The sequence below is a fragment of the Zalophus californianus genome, chromosome 7, assembly GCF_009762305.2.
Source record: "Zalophus californianus isolate mZalCal1 chromosome 7, mZalCal1.pri.v2, whole genome shotgun sequence".
Taxonomy (NCBI): domain Eukaryota; kingdom Metazoa; phylum Chordata; class Mammalia; order Carnivora; family Otariidae; genus Zalophus; species Zalophus californianus.
The window spans coordinates 5,292,677-5,309,947 of NC_045601.1; the positions used below are offsets into that span (position 1 = coordinate 5,292,677).

A 17,271-nucleotide genomic window follows, 5' to 3' on the forward strand; every position below is an offset into this window, starting at 1 on the left:
GGACAGATCACAGATTCAATTTTTAACATGCTGAAGTACACTTAACATATGCAAGTGGAAATGTCAAGTGGGCAATTAAACAATATGCATCTGGAATTCAGAGAAGCTGGCTGATCTAGAAATTTAAATTTAAGGGCCACTGGAATATAAATGGTGCTTGCAGACTGCAACAGCCATGAGTAAGGATGAGCATTCCCTGCAAGAGTAGAGTGGGAAGGAAAGGAGACCTGACAGAAAAACCTGTGCAAAAAGCAAAAGCATGGTAGAAGAGGATGAGCCAGAAAAGTGGACTGAAAAGGAGCAGCCATAAGAATGGGGAAAATAGAAATATCCGGTGTCAAGGAAGCCAATGGTACAAAAGGAGGTAGAGATCTATCAAACCAAATGCTGCAAAGAGAATGCTAAAACTGGGCAAAGGACTTGAATAGACATTTCTCCAAAGAAGACATACAAAAAACCAACAAGCAAGTGAAAAGAGGTTCAACATCACTAATCAGGGAAATGCTAATCAAAACCACAATAAGATACTACCTCACACCCATTAGGATGTCTGCTATGAAAAAAAAAAAAAAAACAGAAAATAAGTGTTGGTGAAGATGTGGACTAAAAATTTAGAACTCTTGTGCACTGTTGGTGGGAAGGTAAACTGGTGGAAAACAGTGTGGTGTTTCCTCAAACAATTAAAGGTAGAGCTACCATATAATCCAGTAATTCCACTACTGAGTGTATACCCAAGAGAATTGAAAGCCAGGTCTGGAAGAGATGTTGGTATACCATGTTCATAGATGCATTATTCACAACAGCAAAAAGGTAGAAGCAGCACAAGCATACACTGGCAGATGAATGAATTTTTAAAATGTAGTCTATACATACAAGGGAATATTATTCAGCCTTAAAAATGAAGGAAATTCTAACACATGTTAACACATGGATAAACCTCGAGGGCATCATGCTAAATGAAATAAGCTAGCACAAAAAGGGAAAATAATGTGTGGTTTCACTTATATGAGGTAGCTTGAGTAGTCAAATTCATAGAGACAGAAAGCAGAATGGTGGTTGCCAGGGGCTGAAGAGAGGGGCGAAGGGGAGCACTTGTTCAACAGGCACAGAATTTTAGTTTTGCGAGATGAAAGTTCTGGAGACTGGCTACACAGAACTGTGAACATACTTAACACCACTGAACTGTACACTTAAAAATGGTTAAGAAGGTAAATTTTATGTGTATTTTACCACAATTAAAAATAAAAACTCAGTTATGAAAATGTAACCCTTATATGTGGATAGGATAAAATAAATTACATGTTTCTGTAGCTAAAAAAATCATCTAGTAATTACATACACTTTTGCAAGGAATTTGGTTGTGGAAGAGAAAAGAGATAAAGAAGAAACTAAAAGACAAATGTCAGATCAAAAGAGATGCATTTCTTCTATAAAGATAGTAGACACTCAAGCATATTTATTTATTTTTTTTAAAGATTTTATTTATTTATTTGAGAGAGAGAGAGAATGAGAGATAGAAAGCACGAGAAGGAAGAGGGTCAGAGGGAGAAGCAGACTCCCTGCTGAGCAGGGAGCCCGATGCGGGACTCGATCCCGGGACTCCAGGATCATGACCTGAGCCGAAGGCAGTCGCTTAACCAACTGAGCCACCCAGGTGCCCACTCAAGCATATTTAAATAGTAATAAGAATGTAGAAGAAGAGAGAATTAAAGCTAGAAAGAATAACCAATACTGAGACATTTCTCAAAGATGGGAGGAGATAACAGTGTGGAATGCAGACAGACTGGAAGCATCCATCAGGAGGATGATTGCCTCCTCCAAGTGCAGAAGGAGGGAATGAAGATGGGAGTGAACAAGACAGGCAGGTGTATTGGTTTGGTAGCAGAAAGTTGATGAGTTTGAATCGAAATACTTTCACTTTCCCTGAAAAGAATCAGGGTTCACTTCTGAGAGGGAAGATGTTGTTGAGGCTTTAGAGTTTCTGGAAGAGGGAAGAAAGGTTGAAACAGTAACTAAGGATTACTGGGAAGGGTGGAGATCCACTCAAGGCTGGTGTCCTCCTAGCTGCCCAGTGGTGTGAATTTCTCTGCCTTCCTGAGATGCTTGAGTAGGCACAGTGAAAATATATTGTTGGGTTCACCTAGAGCCGGAGTTACGACTAACAAAGTTACGAGACAGGGAGCATATTAGGTAAGTGATAATTTGATGGACCAACGCCTCAAAGGCGGGTATGGAAGGAAGTAAAGAGAGGGGCTAATGGATAAGGAGAAGGTTAAGATGAATGAATAACTGGACTGATGGGTCGGACAGTTTAATGGGAGCAGCCGACTGAGTCAGAGACGGACGTGTCTATTAGTGATGCTGCAGTGACAGTGTGTCATCAAGTGAGAGGGTGGCCATCACAAAGTGGGAACCATTGGGCCTAGGAGGGTCAATACGCCAGGAACGCAGGCCATCAAGTGTGCACTGGGGGTGTATGGCAGAACCAGGGTGGAGAGGAAAACAGCAACCCGAGTGACAAAAGTCTTCATTTGTCAAGAAAAAAGGAAGGGGCACTTTTTAAAGCTTTGTCCATCACATTTATGTCATGTATATGGGCTGAATTGTGTGCCCCCAAATGTCGAAGTCCTAAACCCCAGGAACTTGGAACATGACCTTATTTGGAGAGAGGATCATTGCAAGTAGAACTAGCTAGGTTGAGATGAGGCCATGAGGGTGGACACAAGCATGAACACAGGGAGAAGCCCATGTGAAGATGTAGTTGGAGGTCAGGGCCATGCTTCCACAAGCCAGGGAGCACTGAAGGCCAGCGGACCCCCGGGGGCAGGGGAGAGGTGTGGAGGGGATCTCCCTCATGGCCTCAGAAGGAACCCATGCTGCCCACACCTGGATCTCAGACCTGAGGCCTCCAGAACTAGGAGAAAATGAATTTCTATTGTTCATCTCACCCAGTTTGTGGGACTTCATTACAGCAACCCTAGAAAACTAATGCATTTGCCTTACTATATCTTCATCCTCATCTGCAAAAGCTGTTTTTGGAAGGCCACCTCGGGTCCAGGTTTCCTGTCTGGTCACACATCCTCACTGAGTCAAAGGAACAGAAAGGCCTTGAGAAGGTTTTTGTCTTCTGTGTAGACCATCACAGGTAGAAGATTCCAGTACTAAGTAGTGTCTATCACTTACTCATTTCTCACTACTACTGTCAAGTTTATATACATCATCTTATAATCTTATATAATCTTTGTAACCACCATGCAAAATAAGTATTATTGTCCTCATTTTGCAAATTAGAAAACCAGGGCACAGAGAAATTAAGGATTTTCCCCAGCAGCAACCGAATATCAAAGCTGGAATTTCAATTAACGCCATCTGACTCAAAAGCTCACCTTTCATCCACCTTCTAGTGTTAACTGCAGCCTGACTACACCCAGAGGCAGGGCCCCCCTGCACCCCAGGGGGATGCCCACTCCCCCACTGGGAATGCTGAAGCTGCTCAACAGTTGGTTGCTTCCTCATTCTCTAATTAAACGTCCTTGACTTTGGGGTCAGTTCTCTCCTTCTCTGTCCCCTTTCCTTCCTGCCTCCGCTTCTCCTCTTCCTCTGACAACCGTTGCAGACTCCCTGCATTCACTCTGTGGGTCCTCCAGATTCTGGCTCCTGCCTAGCCCTCCAGCTGCTTCTCTCTTCATTTGCAACCCAGCTCCTCTCTGTTCCCCAAGCACATCCACTCTCTCTAACTCCCTGGCCTTTGCTCATGCTGGGCCCTCCACCCTGCCTCATTCTCGCCTACACTGGAGAAATCTCCCCTGCCCTTCTGTGTTTAGATGTCCACCTGAAGGAAGAGCCTGGTACATTTTTCCCTCTGTCTTCGCATTCACTCAACATTCAATTCAAAAAGTGTATGTCTCAGGCTCTGGGTTGGGGCAGGGAGGGAGACAAAGTTCCTGCCCAGGGAGCCTGAGTTCTGGTGAGGAGAGAGAGGCACAGTCACTCCAGTGCCTGCCTTACAAAGGGAGATTAACACACACCAGTGGGTATGCGTTGAGTTCAGTGAATTCTGCTCTTGGTGTGATATTTGACTCTAGGGAGAAGAAATCTAGATTCTTTTCTAAAGCTGGCTTTCTCATTTTTGAAAAAATATTTCCAGGGAACTACTCATCATGAGAAGTGTTCAAAGGCTACCTCTGACTTTCAGGTATGCATTGAAATAAGCCTCAATCAAATACATACTGTGTGCAAGCTTTTCCACCCTCCCATGCAGATGGGAGCCTCCAGCATTACCAAATTCAGGGCAGGAGCTGGGAGCTTGAATGCCAAGAGGGATAGGTCAGGTCCATGACTAAGTGAAGGATGTCTTCTCGGGAGGGTGGCATATCCGGAGTCAGCCCCACTGAAGGCCAACAAGCTCATTTCCATAGGGCAACACAGGCCCTGCACTGGCAGACAGACTGATATTTACAGAGGAGCCAGAAGTCTGAATTTTTAAATGATATCTCCAGACACTATTTTAGTGCTGACAACGAATCCCTGTACAACAGAGTACAATCCTGGCCCTGAGTTGGCCCACGGACTCTCAGCTGACCTTTGTTTGGTGGATTATCATTTCCTCGCCTTTGTTTTGTTTTACCTCTGGTCTTTCTCTCCGGCCTTCCAGGGAATGCTCCATGGTGCAGATTGTTGCTTAAGTTAATTTTATCATGAAGCGATCCCGACATCTGAGTCCATTGGAAACGCCCAGAAGAACAGAGAGAAGGGAGCTGGCCATCACTGGTGTCTGCAGTGGGCAATGCCAATGGCGAGCTTCCTCAGACCACACCCCTGGCCTCGGGCCTCCAGCACAGGGAGTGCCTCCTGGGAGAGAAGGGGGAGGGAAGGAGAGGGAGGGGGAGGCAGGGAGGAGGCAAAGGAAGAGCCACGGCTGTTTGGGGTGCGCCGTTCCCCTCCGAGGTGACCTCAGCCGAGTAGCAACATGTTAAATGAGGTTGACAATGTGTGAAGTGGAAAATGTCACTAGCAGAAGAGAGACACAGTGAACTTTAGTTTTGATTTAAATTAATGGGAACTCAAGGAGAGAAAATCCTTCCAGCCTTCCAAGAAAAGTCACAAGGTTGCAAGCGTGGACCCGCCTGAGCAGGTGTCTGCTCTGGTGTGATAGACTCACTTCTGCGCACCTCGTGTTTATTTGCAGATGACACTAAACTATGTAGACACATAAATACTTCAATTACAGGGATGTCATCCGGCTACCACACTTTGGGTTCCACTCTAACAAACTCTCTCTCTCTCTCTTTTTTTTTTTTTTTTTTTGGTCCTTTCCATTCTTTCCCGTTGGCCTAGAGGAGGCTAAGACAATCACAGCAATGGATGAGCAGCTGTTGGGAAGGCGAGGGATCCAGGCGTGAGATTCTTGGAGTTGGTAGTGCGGTGGAAAATCGGCAAACAGTTCTTTGAACTGTCTTACCATATGCAAAATATACCTGAAGAGAAGGGAAAGCCCCCAGACTACAATTAAGGAAAGGAGTTGCTTCCCAAGGAAACCAACCACAGCTTCTTAGGAGCAGGTGCATGGCCAGGCATTGGGGAGTTAGGCCCTGGACCTTGGTCACATGAAGGGAAGGCAGCCCGGAAGAAGGAGTCAGTGGCCAGACCTCATGGTTTTTCCACAGGTCTCCTTTCTCGTGGAGGCACTCTGCACTCTAAGCAACCTCACGACAGCCCTGAGGGAACACCTGCAAACGTGGATGGCTTGTGATCAGGAGAGATCAAGGCTCTAGTTCCCTTCCCATGGTTATTATCCAAAAAACCAGGCTCAAATATTACCCAGCACTGATAACTTGAAGGGAATGCTTGGCAAGGGAAGAGAGTAGGAGAATCCAGACATCAAATAGCTCTCCAGCGAGAAGTCCCGATTGAAGAGAAAGGAGTGGATGTGAGGATAGCAGCGGGCTGGAAGAGTTGCCGCTACTGCAGGAAGGAATGTTCTCGCGACATTTGGGATACCGAGACAGCTGTTAGGAGGGCTGATTAGCATCGCCGTCAGGATCCAGAGGAGTGAAGAGGCGGTGCAGAGCTGCTTGGAGAATTAGCATCCTTAAATAAGAGACATAAGTGTAATGGGAACAGAGACGATCCTAAGTGGCTCATCCCAGGCTGTTCTGCAATAATGTGAGTGTTAAATATACACCGAGGGAGCAGGGGGCAGACAGAGGCAAATGAATGAAACTAGGGTGTTATTAGAAATAGGTGTTTGCGGGGCGTTTACATGCAGGCAACGCTCAGGTTTGTTTTGAATCAGACAAATGAGAATATCTTTTAAAGGTAACATATTTAAGCTCATTGCAACACCATTCCAATTCTGGGAACGGCGCCTCTGCACACACGTGGTGGTGATCACAACCCCTCCTCTCGCCAGGGGAAGCCTGCAATAGGGAGCACCGTTCCTCTCCGATAAGGCTGCCTCCTCCGGCGTGCCAACTATCTCTGAATTTCAAAGCTAATATGAATTGCCTTTTGCATGTGGAGTGTTCATTTTCCCAACCAGATAGCAAGGTTTTAAGACAGAGAAAAATCCTGCATCTCCTGATGTGCTGTCACCTCCTTGCTAGTGAAACCACTCCAGAACTTGCCAGTGGATTGCTCTCTGAGCCATGGCAACGCAACCACCCCAATCCCTTTGCAGTCCTGGTCAGGAAGAAAAAACCATTTCGACGTTTGTGAGTTATCAGGAGGACAAGCGTTTCTACTCAATGACAAAAACACACAGGTACCTGTTTTTGAAAGGGAAAGAGTATTTTGAGAACTGGACATTAATGACACCTGTCATGTGAGCCAGGCTTCCCAAGGCCACTCCCGGCAGGTTCTGCAAGAGAACCTCCTACTGGGAGAAGCCATCAGTATGTATTTTGTCTTTCTCTCGTCCTCCCCTGCAATTGCAAGACTTCCATGCTCCACCCCAAGTCCTCCCAAGTCCTCAGTGGGGACAGATTCATAAACAAGCTCTGTTGGTGCCACGAGACATCACCATCTGCCCTGTCCCCCTTCCCGGCCTTCTTTAGGGTGCTCTGGTGCAGCGACATCCCTTGGCCCTCTCTCCACCTGCACCACCGGTAACTCAAAGAATGTCTGTCCCGCTTCCCTCTAGAGGCTGCACACACTCAGGCCAAGGGCTTTGCTTCTTGCTGAGTCCAGCAGCTGGCCAGGCTCTCAGTGCTGTCCCTGCTTCCAACCACACACAGCGTGAGAGCCACGGCAGGAGGTGCCGCCGACAGGGACGGGCTGCCAGCCGTGCAGTTGGCGCTGGGGCTGGGAACCAGCTTGGACAAGGCCTCTCTCCCGTTCGGTGCTTTGGCCCTTTGGATGAGTCCATGCAAAGCCACCAGGTGGCCCAGAGATTTCAAGAGGTGGTTCTTTGTTTTTCAGTCTTGTCGAGGCCTCCCCTCCGCATGTGCCGTAGGAGGGTGAGTGGAGAAGGCAGGCATAGGAAAAGACAAGTAACACGCCTCCATTCAGAATTCCCTTCCTCTGTCCCTCCATTAACCGTTGTCCTGGCGTTTCTCTCATTTCTCACTTTTTTGCCTTAGGATGAGTTTGTTTCCAGGGTGTACTGCAGGTCCTCATGCCTGCAGAAGAGACTCAAGAGAGCCCCCGGGGACACCCTTGACCCTCCAGCTGGGTCTGAAACTTTGAGTAAATAGTACTTGGGTTCAAAAGGAAGCTTCCTGTCCCCACAGCATCCCTGAGACCCACAACAGTTCCTGAGGCACACTGCACAGCCCCTGTCTTCCTCGGTTCTCACGGGTCCGGGGAAACCTGTGGCGCCATTCATTCCACTTGGACAAATGAGTAAACCAAGAACCAGAGAAGTTAAGCAGCCTACCCAAGCTTGCACAGCTTTAAGGGATGAGATGAACACTTAAGTCCGGGTGTGGTTCCAGGTCAGATGCTCTTTATATCTCAAAGTTTACCTGAATTATGATCTCTGATGGAGAGGCAAAATCGGTGTAAACATTTCCAGAACGAGGATCCGAGAAATCATCCAGTTTGGTTTTCATGCCTCTTCCCTTCCAACGGCAGTATGAGCACGGTTGTGACAGATTCTCCAGGGCCAAAATGAATTCATAAGATGCAAAGGTTTGTAACTTAAGCAGCCACCTCGAGCTGGCACCATGGATGGCCACGTGCTGCTGGGCCAACGAGGCCACTCCCCTCCCCACCTTTCCCTACCTACCTCTCACAGCTCAGCACCCCCAGGCGTGTGAGGATTTCCACGTCAAGGTAGCATCTGGCCAGCCTGGGTTTGGTCTCTGGGAGCGAGCCTAAGGGATACTTGTGGAGGACTTTGCTGTCCCCATATTTTCATTTCAAAGCTCCCTGAATATACAGAATGGGATGGACAGTTCTTCACTCCTTTTTTTTTAAGATTTTATTTTTTTATTTGACACTGAGAGAGAGAGTGCAAGTGCAAGTCGGGGGAGGAGCAGAGGGAGAGGGACAAACTGACTCTGTGCTGAGCGCGGAGCCCAACGTGAGGCTCGATCTCGTGACGCTGAGATCATGACCTGAGTCAAAATCAAGAGTCGGACGCTCCGCGAGCTGAGCCCCCCAGGCGCCCCTCTTCACACCTTTAAAACAACCATCATCATGCAGTAGTGTTTAATCCCTGAACTCCGAAAGTGAAAACTTCACACTTTGTTTCTTCAGAGGTATTAAGATCAAGGGTTAAGGATATGCACTACTTTTGTTTTTGCTTTCTTAAGTATGCTCGGGAATCACAAGACTCACTCATTTCACTTGGAAATTTTTCAAGCTTCTTAGAAGACTGTTTCTAATTGCAAACCCACTCTATGAAGATGGCAGCCCTTGTTGCTGCTTCTGCATCCGACACCACCCTTCTGGGGCGGGGGGCACCTGAGAGAAGGCGCAAGTGTCCAGGGAACAGAACTGCAGCTCAGGGTTCTGGAGGCTCTCTGGCAGGTGACAACCTAGAAAATTCTTAACACTGAACACCAAGCTGGATAACATTCAGCTTACTAACTTCCCATTTATTACCCAGTGTGAACTAAATGTGGACGCGAAGGAAACAACTTTCAAAATGCAATATGCATATACTATAGGACTCATGCAGACCTTTAGAACATGAAGAGCTTTAGTCTTGCAGACGGCCTCATCTGTACCCCATTTACAGAGCATCTCAGATGAGCCCAGAAAGCACAGGAACAAGCTCCCAGCCCCCAGCGAACTCCAGTGTGGGATTCCCCCCAGTGCCAGGCAGGCTGTCCCCTGGGGATCGAGCGCACAACCTCAGGACGTGAGATGTAGAAAAGGAAGCAAAATAGAAATAAATCCAAATTAAACAGACCCTGATAACAATTATCATTTATTAAACACCCTCCGTGTGCCAGACACTGGGTTTGGGGATTTATACACATTAAAAAATGAAATCCTCACCCTAAGCTTATTTCTTTTATCTACATCTTACAAATGAGAACACCGAGGCTAAAGGGGTTATATTAAGTATCTCACAGTCATCGGAGTTCAGGTGACAAAGCCTAAATGCCAGTCAGTTTCTTTGGGATACATGTCACTTAGCCTTCCTGGAGGTGGGAAGCCCAAACCCGGACAAGGGGTACGATGTGCTGTCCAAGATTTCTTTCCTTTCATCACTTCTAGGCGCATATGCGATGTAATCAGAAAAGACAACATTCTTGCCTAATGAGAGCTTGCTGGAAGGAAAACAAGGGGCAGACAGAGCCAAGCCAGGAGTATCCCTGTGGCTGAGGACAGCATGCGTGGCTCTGCATGCAGGTCACCACGTGAGCCATGAGCCGTCATGACTGGTCCACTTGACGGTGCCTCAAGCAACGGGCAGTGCTCACTGCCTGGGCAGCCTGGCACCCCAGGTGGCCCTGCCTGCCTCCCCCTACCCCAGCAAGCCTACTCCAACAAAAGGAGAGCTGTTTTGCAGCCCCCCCCCCAAAAGGAAATGCCTTCTCAAGTATAAGCTCTCATTTTTAAATTAGGTACAATGGAAATGCCTGCACAATGTAGCTCATTTAAAAAGTGGATTTTAGTCACACCGCTTTTAAATGAATCTCTTTGTGTCCACTGTTGTTGATTGAGATCAAACACGGCTGATTTAAATCCCGCCTATAGCCATGATTGGTAAAACCTTATTAATCCTACTCTATTCGTTTGGACATTGTTAGTGTATGTATATAAACAATTTGGGTAGAGCCAGATTGACATTTGCTTTTGAACTATCTTTGTAAAATGAATTTGCTAAGCATGCAGTACAGTTAGTATTATGCAGAAAATGCTCACTGTAAATACTCACATTCAATCATTCTCATTTATGAATTAAAGAGTTGCCTAAAGACATCTGCCTCTTACTCTTTCGTTGCTTTCGTATTGCAATACTATGTATTCTTTAAAGCAACCTAAAATTTAGTTTCTTCATAAAATTTTGAATGCAGGGCTCCCCCCTTCCCCACTGGCTGTTTCTGCTTTTAAAATCTAATAGAGGGTTTCCAAAGGAAGCTGCAACAGGGAGACAAGACGGTGCTGGCCGAGCCCGGCAGCCCGGTAGAAGGGCTTGATGGAGAGCCAGGCCTGGGGCAGGTGGAGGGAGGTGGACGGACGGACACCACTCAGCCTCCGTGCCGCGTGTGGGACCTGCTCGCGGAGCCCAGAGAGTGGCAGGCAGTTCGCGGAACCTGTAAGGTTACAGTCTCTGTTTGTTCTAGACTGCAGGAAAATGCCCACTGAGCCTCCACCCGCTGCTCAGAGCGCCTTTCCAGGCTGTGGGTTGGATGACATTTTCCCTAACCTTTTTAACAAACATAGGGCGAGGACCACACTGTTTGGCTCAAAGACTACATTTCAGGAAAAAAAAAAAAAATGCATAGAAGGGGAATTGTTTCGGAGCTTTCAGCAAACAGCACTAATCACCATAATCCCAAAGCATAGCAAACACAAACAAACCTGGGCATCTGGGACACGCTGTAGTTTTGCTCTCCCCGCTGCCCATCTCTAGGCACTCAGAGCCGTCCCATAAAACAGCCAGGGGAGCACATTTCTATGGGCCAAATCCGTGCCCCCTGTGGGAAAGAAGGCTAGGGCTGTCTCTGTCAGGGCCCTTCTGGTGCCAGGAGCGGGGTCCTGGCGGGTTTCCCCGGGGGGACGGCGACAGTCTGCAGCTGGTCCCTGCGCAGCCACGTGCTTCCCTAGAGACGTGCATGGCGTGTCCGTTCTCGTCCGAGCCGGCTCCTTCTCCCTCCCCGCCGGCCCCCACTGCTGTGCTCAGAACTTACACACCCCCGAGGGCAGCCCAAGCCAGAGTCTCCCCCAAACCCATGGGTTGAAGTCCTGACCTCCCCCTCTGGTACCTCAGAAGGTGACCGTATTTGGAGATGGTGATTACGTCGGAAGGAGGCCATTAGGGCGAGTGAGACTCCAGTGTGACCGGCGTCTTGGTCAGAAGAAACGAAGGAGACAGAATTCTCCATTCCAGGTCTCGCTGTGTCTCCTTCACTTTGTAAATACGTTCGTGTGTGCACGCTATGTGTAACTACATTGTGCATGCATGTAGAAATACATTTGTATGATCTGATCAGGTTGGATTCATTTGCAGAAGTTGGTGCTGCTCTGTCTTCTTTAGGAAAGCATTTCTCACTTACAATGACAAAGTTGTCCCCTCAGCAGGCCTTTTTTTAGGGGAGCACTGTTAATGCTTTATTCTTGACAGCTGAGTGGCAAGGGTGTGAGCCTCATTCTACGACCCCAGAGCAGGAATAACAGACACCGGAAACTCAGCTGTGGTCCTTGAGTCCTAGGATCATTCATGAAAGCATCTGGCGGGGGGAGGGGGGGAGGGGAGGGGACAGTCACAACTCATTCTCTGTCATTCTCTGTCATTCTGTTGCTGCAACTCTGTTTTGAATATAATCCACCAACCCCCACAGAAGGGAACCTGTCGCAGAAGAAGATCTGATGAGCAGACAAGGCTTCTGGCATCCGAGTGGACTGGAGACTCTTATCTGGGACCCAGAAACAGAGCCTCGTGGCAAGCAGCCCATGGGACGTGGGAAGGGAGATGATCCATCAAAATTGCCGGTGAATGCCACGCAGCACCACTGCCCACCCCAGCTCGGGGGTGCGTGTGCACGGCCTACAGCCTGGGCAGGCTAACTCCTCCAGGCTCCGCTCTTCACAGCGTGCCTGCAGGTAGGCATGTCAAGTACCCTCTGGGTGAGGGCAAGGACATGGGAACCTCCATGGGGGACCTCTCCAACCCTCTCCAATCCAGACTTCCCTTAACGGGGCTCATAGTCTGGGCTCTGACTAGCGCATGTCTGCATTTGCTTATACTTTGTCAGAACTGCTAAGAGAGAGACGGATGAGTGGTAGGAGTCAAGCAATAAATTCCACCTGAATATTATGTATATATATCCTTATTTCTAAAATTATTGAACATATATTCAAGAATTTTTCAAGAATATATATATATATATTCAAGAATTTTTAAAACAAGGATTTTGACTAAATAATGTTTAAATATATCCTTTGCATACCAGGCCAGTAACGTTTCTGAAGAAAGAAATCTGGAAAGCATCTTTTGGTGGGCCCAGCAGTTTTCCGGAACATCTGAGTGCTGCTGACAAATAGCCTTTTGGCAAATTAACTGTAAATGAATCAGAAGCTTATGGATCATGTTTTAGCTGAAACAAACAAAGGATCCAAAACTTATAAGAAAAGGTGCTTGGCAAACTCATTATAGTTTGTTGAACCCAAGCATTTGAAAAATAGTTGAATTAATTATGCCAACTCAAAACCCTGCCAATTTTCTACTGTCCCTAAGTATTTAACTAGCATTTTTCCAGATTGAATTTCCTATCCATATTTCTAAATGTTCTTGGCCGCTCTGCTGATAATTATTTGGAGTACTTTATATGCACTTGGATAATATGCCTCATTCTCTGAAAATTAATCCAAGGTCATACTAACTTTGGACAGTTTTACAGTTTAGAAAATTCTTTCAAGAATATCACACTATTTACATCTCTGAGCATTGCCCTGTGAGACATACATATTCTTTCCCTTCCCACGGATAAAGAAACCAAGGCTCACCGAGGTTTAATGACTTCGTCAAAGCTACAGAGTCAGAAAAATGCAGAATGAGGACTAAATTCCAGGGCTCCTGACCCCAAATCTATACCATGGGTATAAAGAGTGTCCTAGGTTCTTCACCTGCCCTACACTCACTAGAAGAGTAGCTGTGGTATAAGGAACAAAACAGGCCCCACCGAGGGTCAAGATAGACACCTCCGTCTTCAGACATCTGAGGTGACTTGACTACTGTATGTCCTTCTCTGTCCCTGCTACAGTTTATAACCTCACCCTTTCAAAAATATGTCCTCTCTTCCTGGGTTCTTAATATACAAATAGGATGACTCATCATTCTGAAGCTAACATAAATAGAAAGGTTTCCAGCATAAGAACATGCATGTGAAGAAAGCCAACCAAAATGCCAGCTACAAATTGAGCAAATAGTGTTGTCAACAAAGATATGTTCCACTTTTAATCAGGAGATCCACTGAATTGTGCAATTCCATACACTGAGTAAATGATAAAGTGATTAGTCTGTCTTTTGCAACACCTCCCAATTTAGTATTCAGGCACTTAATTAATGTTCTGTTTACACCCCACTTCCACATCATTAATAAAGATGTTTAACAGAACTGAATTTAACACCAATCTGTATGCACAACACCCAGCAGAGTTTCTTCCCTTCGAGGTGGCCCTGCCCTTTCCCTGGCAACAGGCACACAATACAAGGATCCAAGATAGCATCCGGGGATGTAAGGGTCACCATTTTTTTAAAACCCTAGGAATAGCCTATTCTGTGTCCTTACACTAAAAATGCACCATGCTGAGGACCTCTGGGGCACTGGCAATCCTGGCCTGATGCTAGGAGTAGTCTTGCAAAAAGGACCATGGAGTCTCCTGGAAGTGACACAGTGTCAGACCCTTCCTCGGAGGGAAGAGGCAGTTTGGGGTATAACCCAGGGGCTCTGGGCCCAATCTTGCCCCATCCCCTGAACTCCTGTAAAAGTCTTAGGTCAAGGGAAGACATGACCAGGCTTCTGGTTCAAGATGGCAACACAGAATATTCTTAAATTCACCTCCTCCCATGGACAAACCAAATCTTCAGCTATATATGAAACATTTTTCTCTGAAAAACCCTAAAAACTGTAGAGCAATCCCTTCACATCGGGCACACAAGAGAGAAATGACATCAAAATGAGCCGGAAAGGCTGAGATGCAACTTCACCATAAAACCCACCGACGGTGCAGTGACCCATGATGAAGAAGGAACTCAAAACCTGAAGTTTCTCCCTGAGGGATGATTTGTACCCCACATCAGGCACCCCAGCTTTTCATACTGGCACCTGAAAGACAACCCCCCCAAACATCTGGCTTTGAACACCAATGGGGCTTCTCCCCGCAGGACCCATGGGGCCGTGGCGAGCTGAGGGATGGCTCTTAAAGGGCTTGTATGCAAACTCATTTGCCACAGGACCCAGCACAAAAGCAGCCTTTTGAAAAGTGTTCAGACTTTATTTGAAAGAGACTCATTTCCTAACTTTAAAGTATTGGTCTGAGGAGCAGGGGCTTCCTAGGATACTCTCCAGGGCCAGAGACTGGTGGGCACCATCTTCCTTCCTGCTCTCCCTCTGTTGCTAGAGCCAGCAGGTACCATCGCCATCCGTGTGTGGAGGGGGGGGTGTGTGTGTGTTTCTTTTTCTTCTTTTGTGTCTGCTTTTCCTGTTTTTCTTTTTTATTTTCCTTTTTGTTGTTTTTTTTCTTTTATTGGCAGGGGCCATCTCATACTCCCCCTTTGCTTTACTCCAGCCAGTGGGTGTCATCTTCACACTTTTCTTCTGCCACATGCCAGGGCTTCAGTAGCTCCCAGAGAGGAGCTTCCTCACACATCTGATGCCCCAGTTTTTACATCTGGTGACACACTTTTTGAAGCTTCAACCCAGGGGACACCCCTTGATCACCAGGATATGGAGGCCTGGGGGTTTGCATTCCTGGGTCCACGGGACTGTAACAATCAGAGAGACAGTTATTGGCAGATTACCTCTCCTAGGGCACTGTTTAGATGGCAGATTGAAACATATCCCCCGTCTTTCTGAGAAAGAGGTATATTTGCTTGTCTAGGAGCTTTGACCTGAGGGACAGGCTTCTGGTTTGGCTCACTTAGAAGGGCCTATAGAAGTGTTCTCAGGGAATGGGGAACAGTGGATGCAATCTTTGTTCTCTCCCTCTGCCTTGCTCTAGCTCATTGGTATCTTAAAGAAAAGAGTTTATACACTTCTCTGGTGCTGATATTTGTCAGTGCTGCCAGGGGACACTTCTAGATCATCTGGCTCTGGTGGCCAGCAGGGCTTATATTTGCAATCCCAGATAACTATATATATTTGCATTCTCTAAAAGCTACCGCCAGAGGGTCTGGCTTCTAATCAGCCTGAATCTAGGTGCTAAATGAGATCCCCTCCCCTTTGGGGACAATGACTGGTCTTGGCACACCCTCAACTACTGGGAGCTATTAAAAATAAAATAGGCTGCTTGGACAATGACCAAGATTCAAGAGACAACCACCAACAGCTAAGGCAGGGTTGAATGATAAGGTTCTTTTCCTACACAATGCCAACATTTAAAGATTAGGAGAGATGGCAATGTCATCTAAGGCATAGAAACTAACAGAGTCAAGCAAAATGAAGAAACAGAGGAATATGCCCCAAACAAAAGAACAAGATAAGATCCCAGAAAATAAGCATTAGTGAAATAGAGATAAGTAATTTACCTGATAAAGAGTTCAAAGTAATGATCATAAAGATACTCAGCAAACTCAGGAGAAGAATGGATAAACACAGGGAGTTTTAACAGAGAGATAGAAAATATAAGAAATTTCCAAGCAGCTTTCTGAGCTACTCAGGGAAGGGTCCATACGGCATTGTTTTGCATTCCCGTCGTAACTTAAAGGGAAACTTTCACAATATCCAGAGCCCTTGATGTCCTGCGAATGAAGGAGGAGGATGTCCTCAAATTCCTTGCAGCAAGAACCCATTTAGGTGGCACCAACCTTGACTTTCAAATGGAACAGTACATCTACAAAAGGAAAAGTGATGGTATCTACATCATAAATCTGAAGAGAACCCGGGAGAAGCTTCTGCTGGCAGCTCGTGCCATTGTTGCCATTGAAAACCCAGCTGATGTCAGTGTCACATCGTCCAGGAATAGTGGCCAGCAAGCTGTGCTGAAGTTTGCTGCTGCTACTGGAGCCACTCCTATTGCTGGCTGCTTCACTCCTGGAACCTTCACTAACCAGATCCAGGCAGCCTTCCGGGAGCCGAGACTTCTGGTGTTTACTGATCCCAGGGCTGACCACCAGCCTCTTACAGAGGCGTCCTGTGTTAACCTGCCTACCATTGCTCTGTGTAACACAGACTCTCCTCTGTGCTATGTGGACATTGCCATCCCTTGCAACAACAAAGGAGCTCACTCAGTGGGTCTGATGTGGCGGATGTTGGCCAGGCATGTTCTGGGCATGTGTGGCACCATTTCCCGTGAACACCCATGGGAGGTCATGCCTGATCTCTACTTCTACAGAGATCCTGAAGAGATTGAAAAGGAAGAGCAGGCCGCTGCTGAAAAGGCTGTGACCAAGGAGGAATTTCAGGGTGAATGGACAGCTCCAGCTCCTGAGTTCACTGCTACTCAGCCTGAAGTCGCAGACTGGTCTGAAGGCATGCAGGTGCCCGTGGTGCCTATTCAGCAGTTCCCTACTGAAGACTGGAGCGCCCAGCCGGCCACTGAAGACTGGTCTGCAGCTCCTACTGCTCAGGCCACTGAATAGGTAGGAACAACCACTGAGTGGTCTTAAGCTGCTCTTCCACAAAGGCAAACAAAATGGAAATAGAAATGGAAAAGGTTGAGAGAAAATAAACAGTCTGTAAAAGTCAAAAAAAAAAAAAAAAGAAGGAAAGAAATTTCCAAGCAGACTGAATAATACAATACAATAATACAATAATCGAACTAAAAATATACTAAAGGGGTTCAAGAGCAGACAGGATGAAGAAAAAAAAAAGGATCAGTGACATCACCCAATCAGAAGAGCAAAAAGAATGAATAAAAGTTAAGATAACTTAGAGGACTTACGGGACAATCTCAAGCACGCTAAAAGTCACATTATAGAAGTCCCAAAAG

General features: G+C 46.7%; 1 protein-coding gene across 1 annotated transcript; it reads left to right on the forward strand.

The window, feature by feature from the left end:
* Positions 1 to 16,087: 16,087 nt before the first annotated feature.
* LOC113927167 (40S ribosomal protein SA-like) lies at positions 16,088 to 16,921 on the forward strand. Its single transcript, XM_027602843.2, has one exon. The coding sequence runs from the start codon at positions 16,088 to 16,090 to the stop codon at positions 16,919 to 16,921; it is 834 nt and encodes a 277-aa protein (XP_027458644.2).
* The last annotated feature ends 350 nt before the right edge of the window (positions 16,922 to 17,271 follow it).

Bases quoted from the DNA above. Each gene is read 5' to 3' on its own strand.
- LOC113927167 (XM_027602843.2), top strand. From the start codon at position 16,088: ATGAAGGAGGAGGATGTCCTCAAATTCCTTGCAGCAAGAACCCATTTA.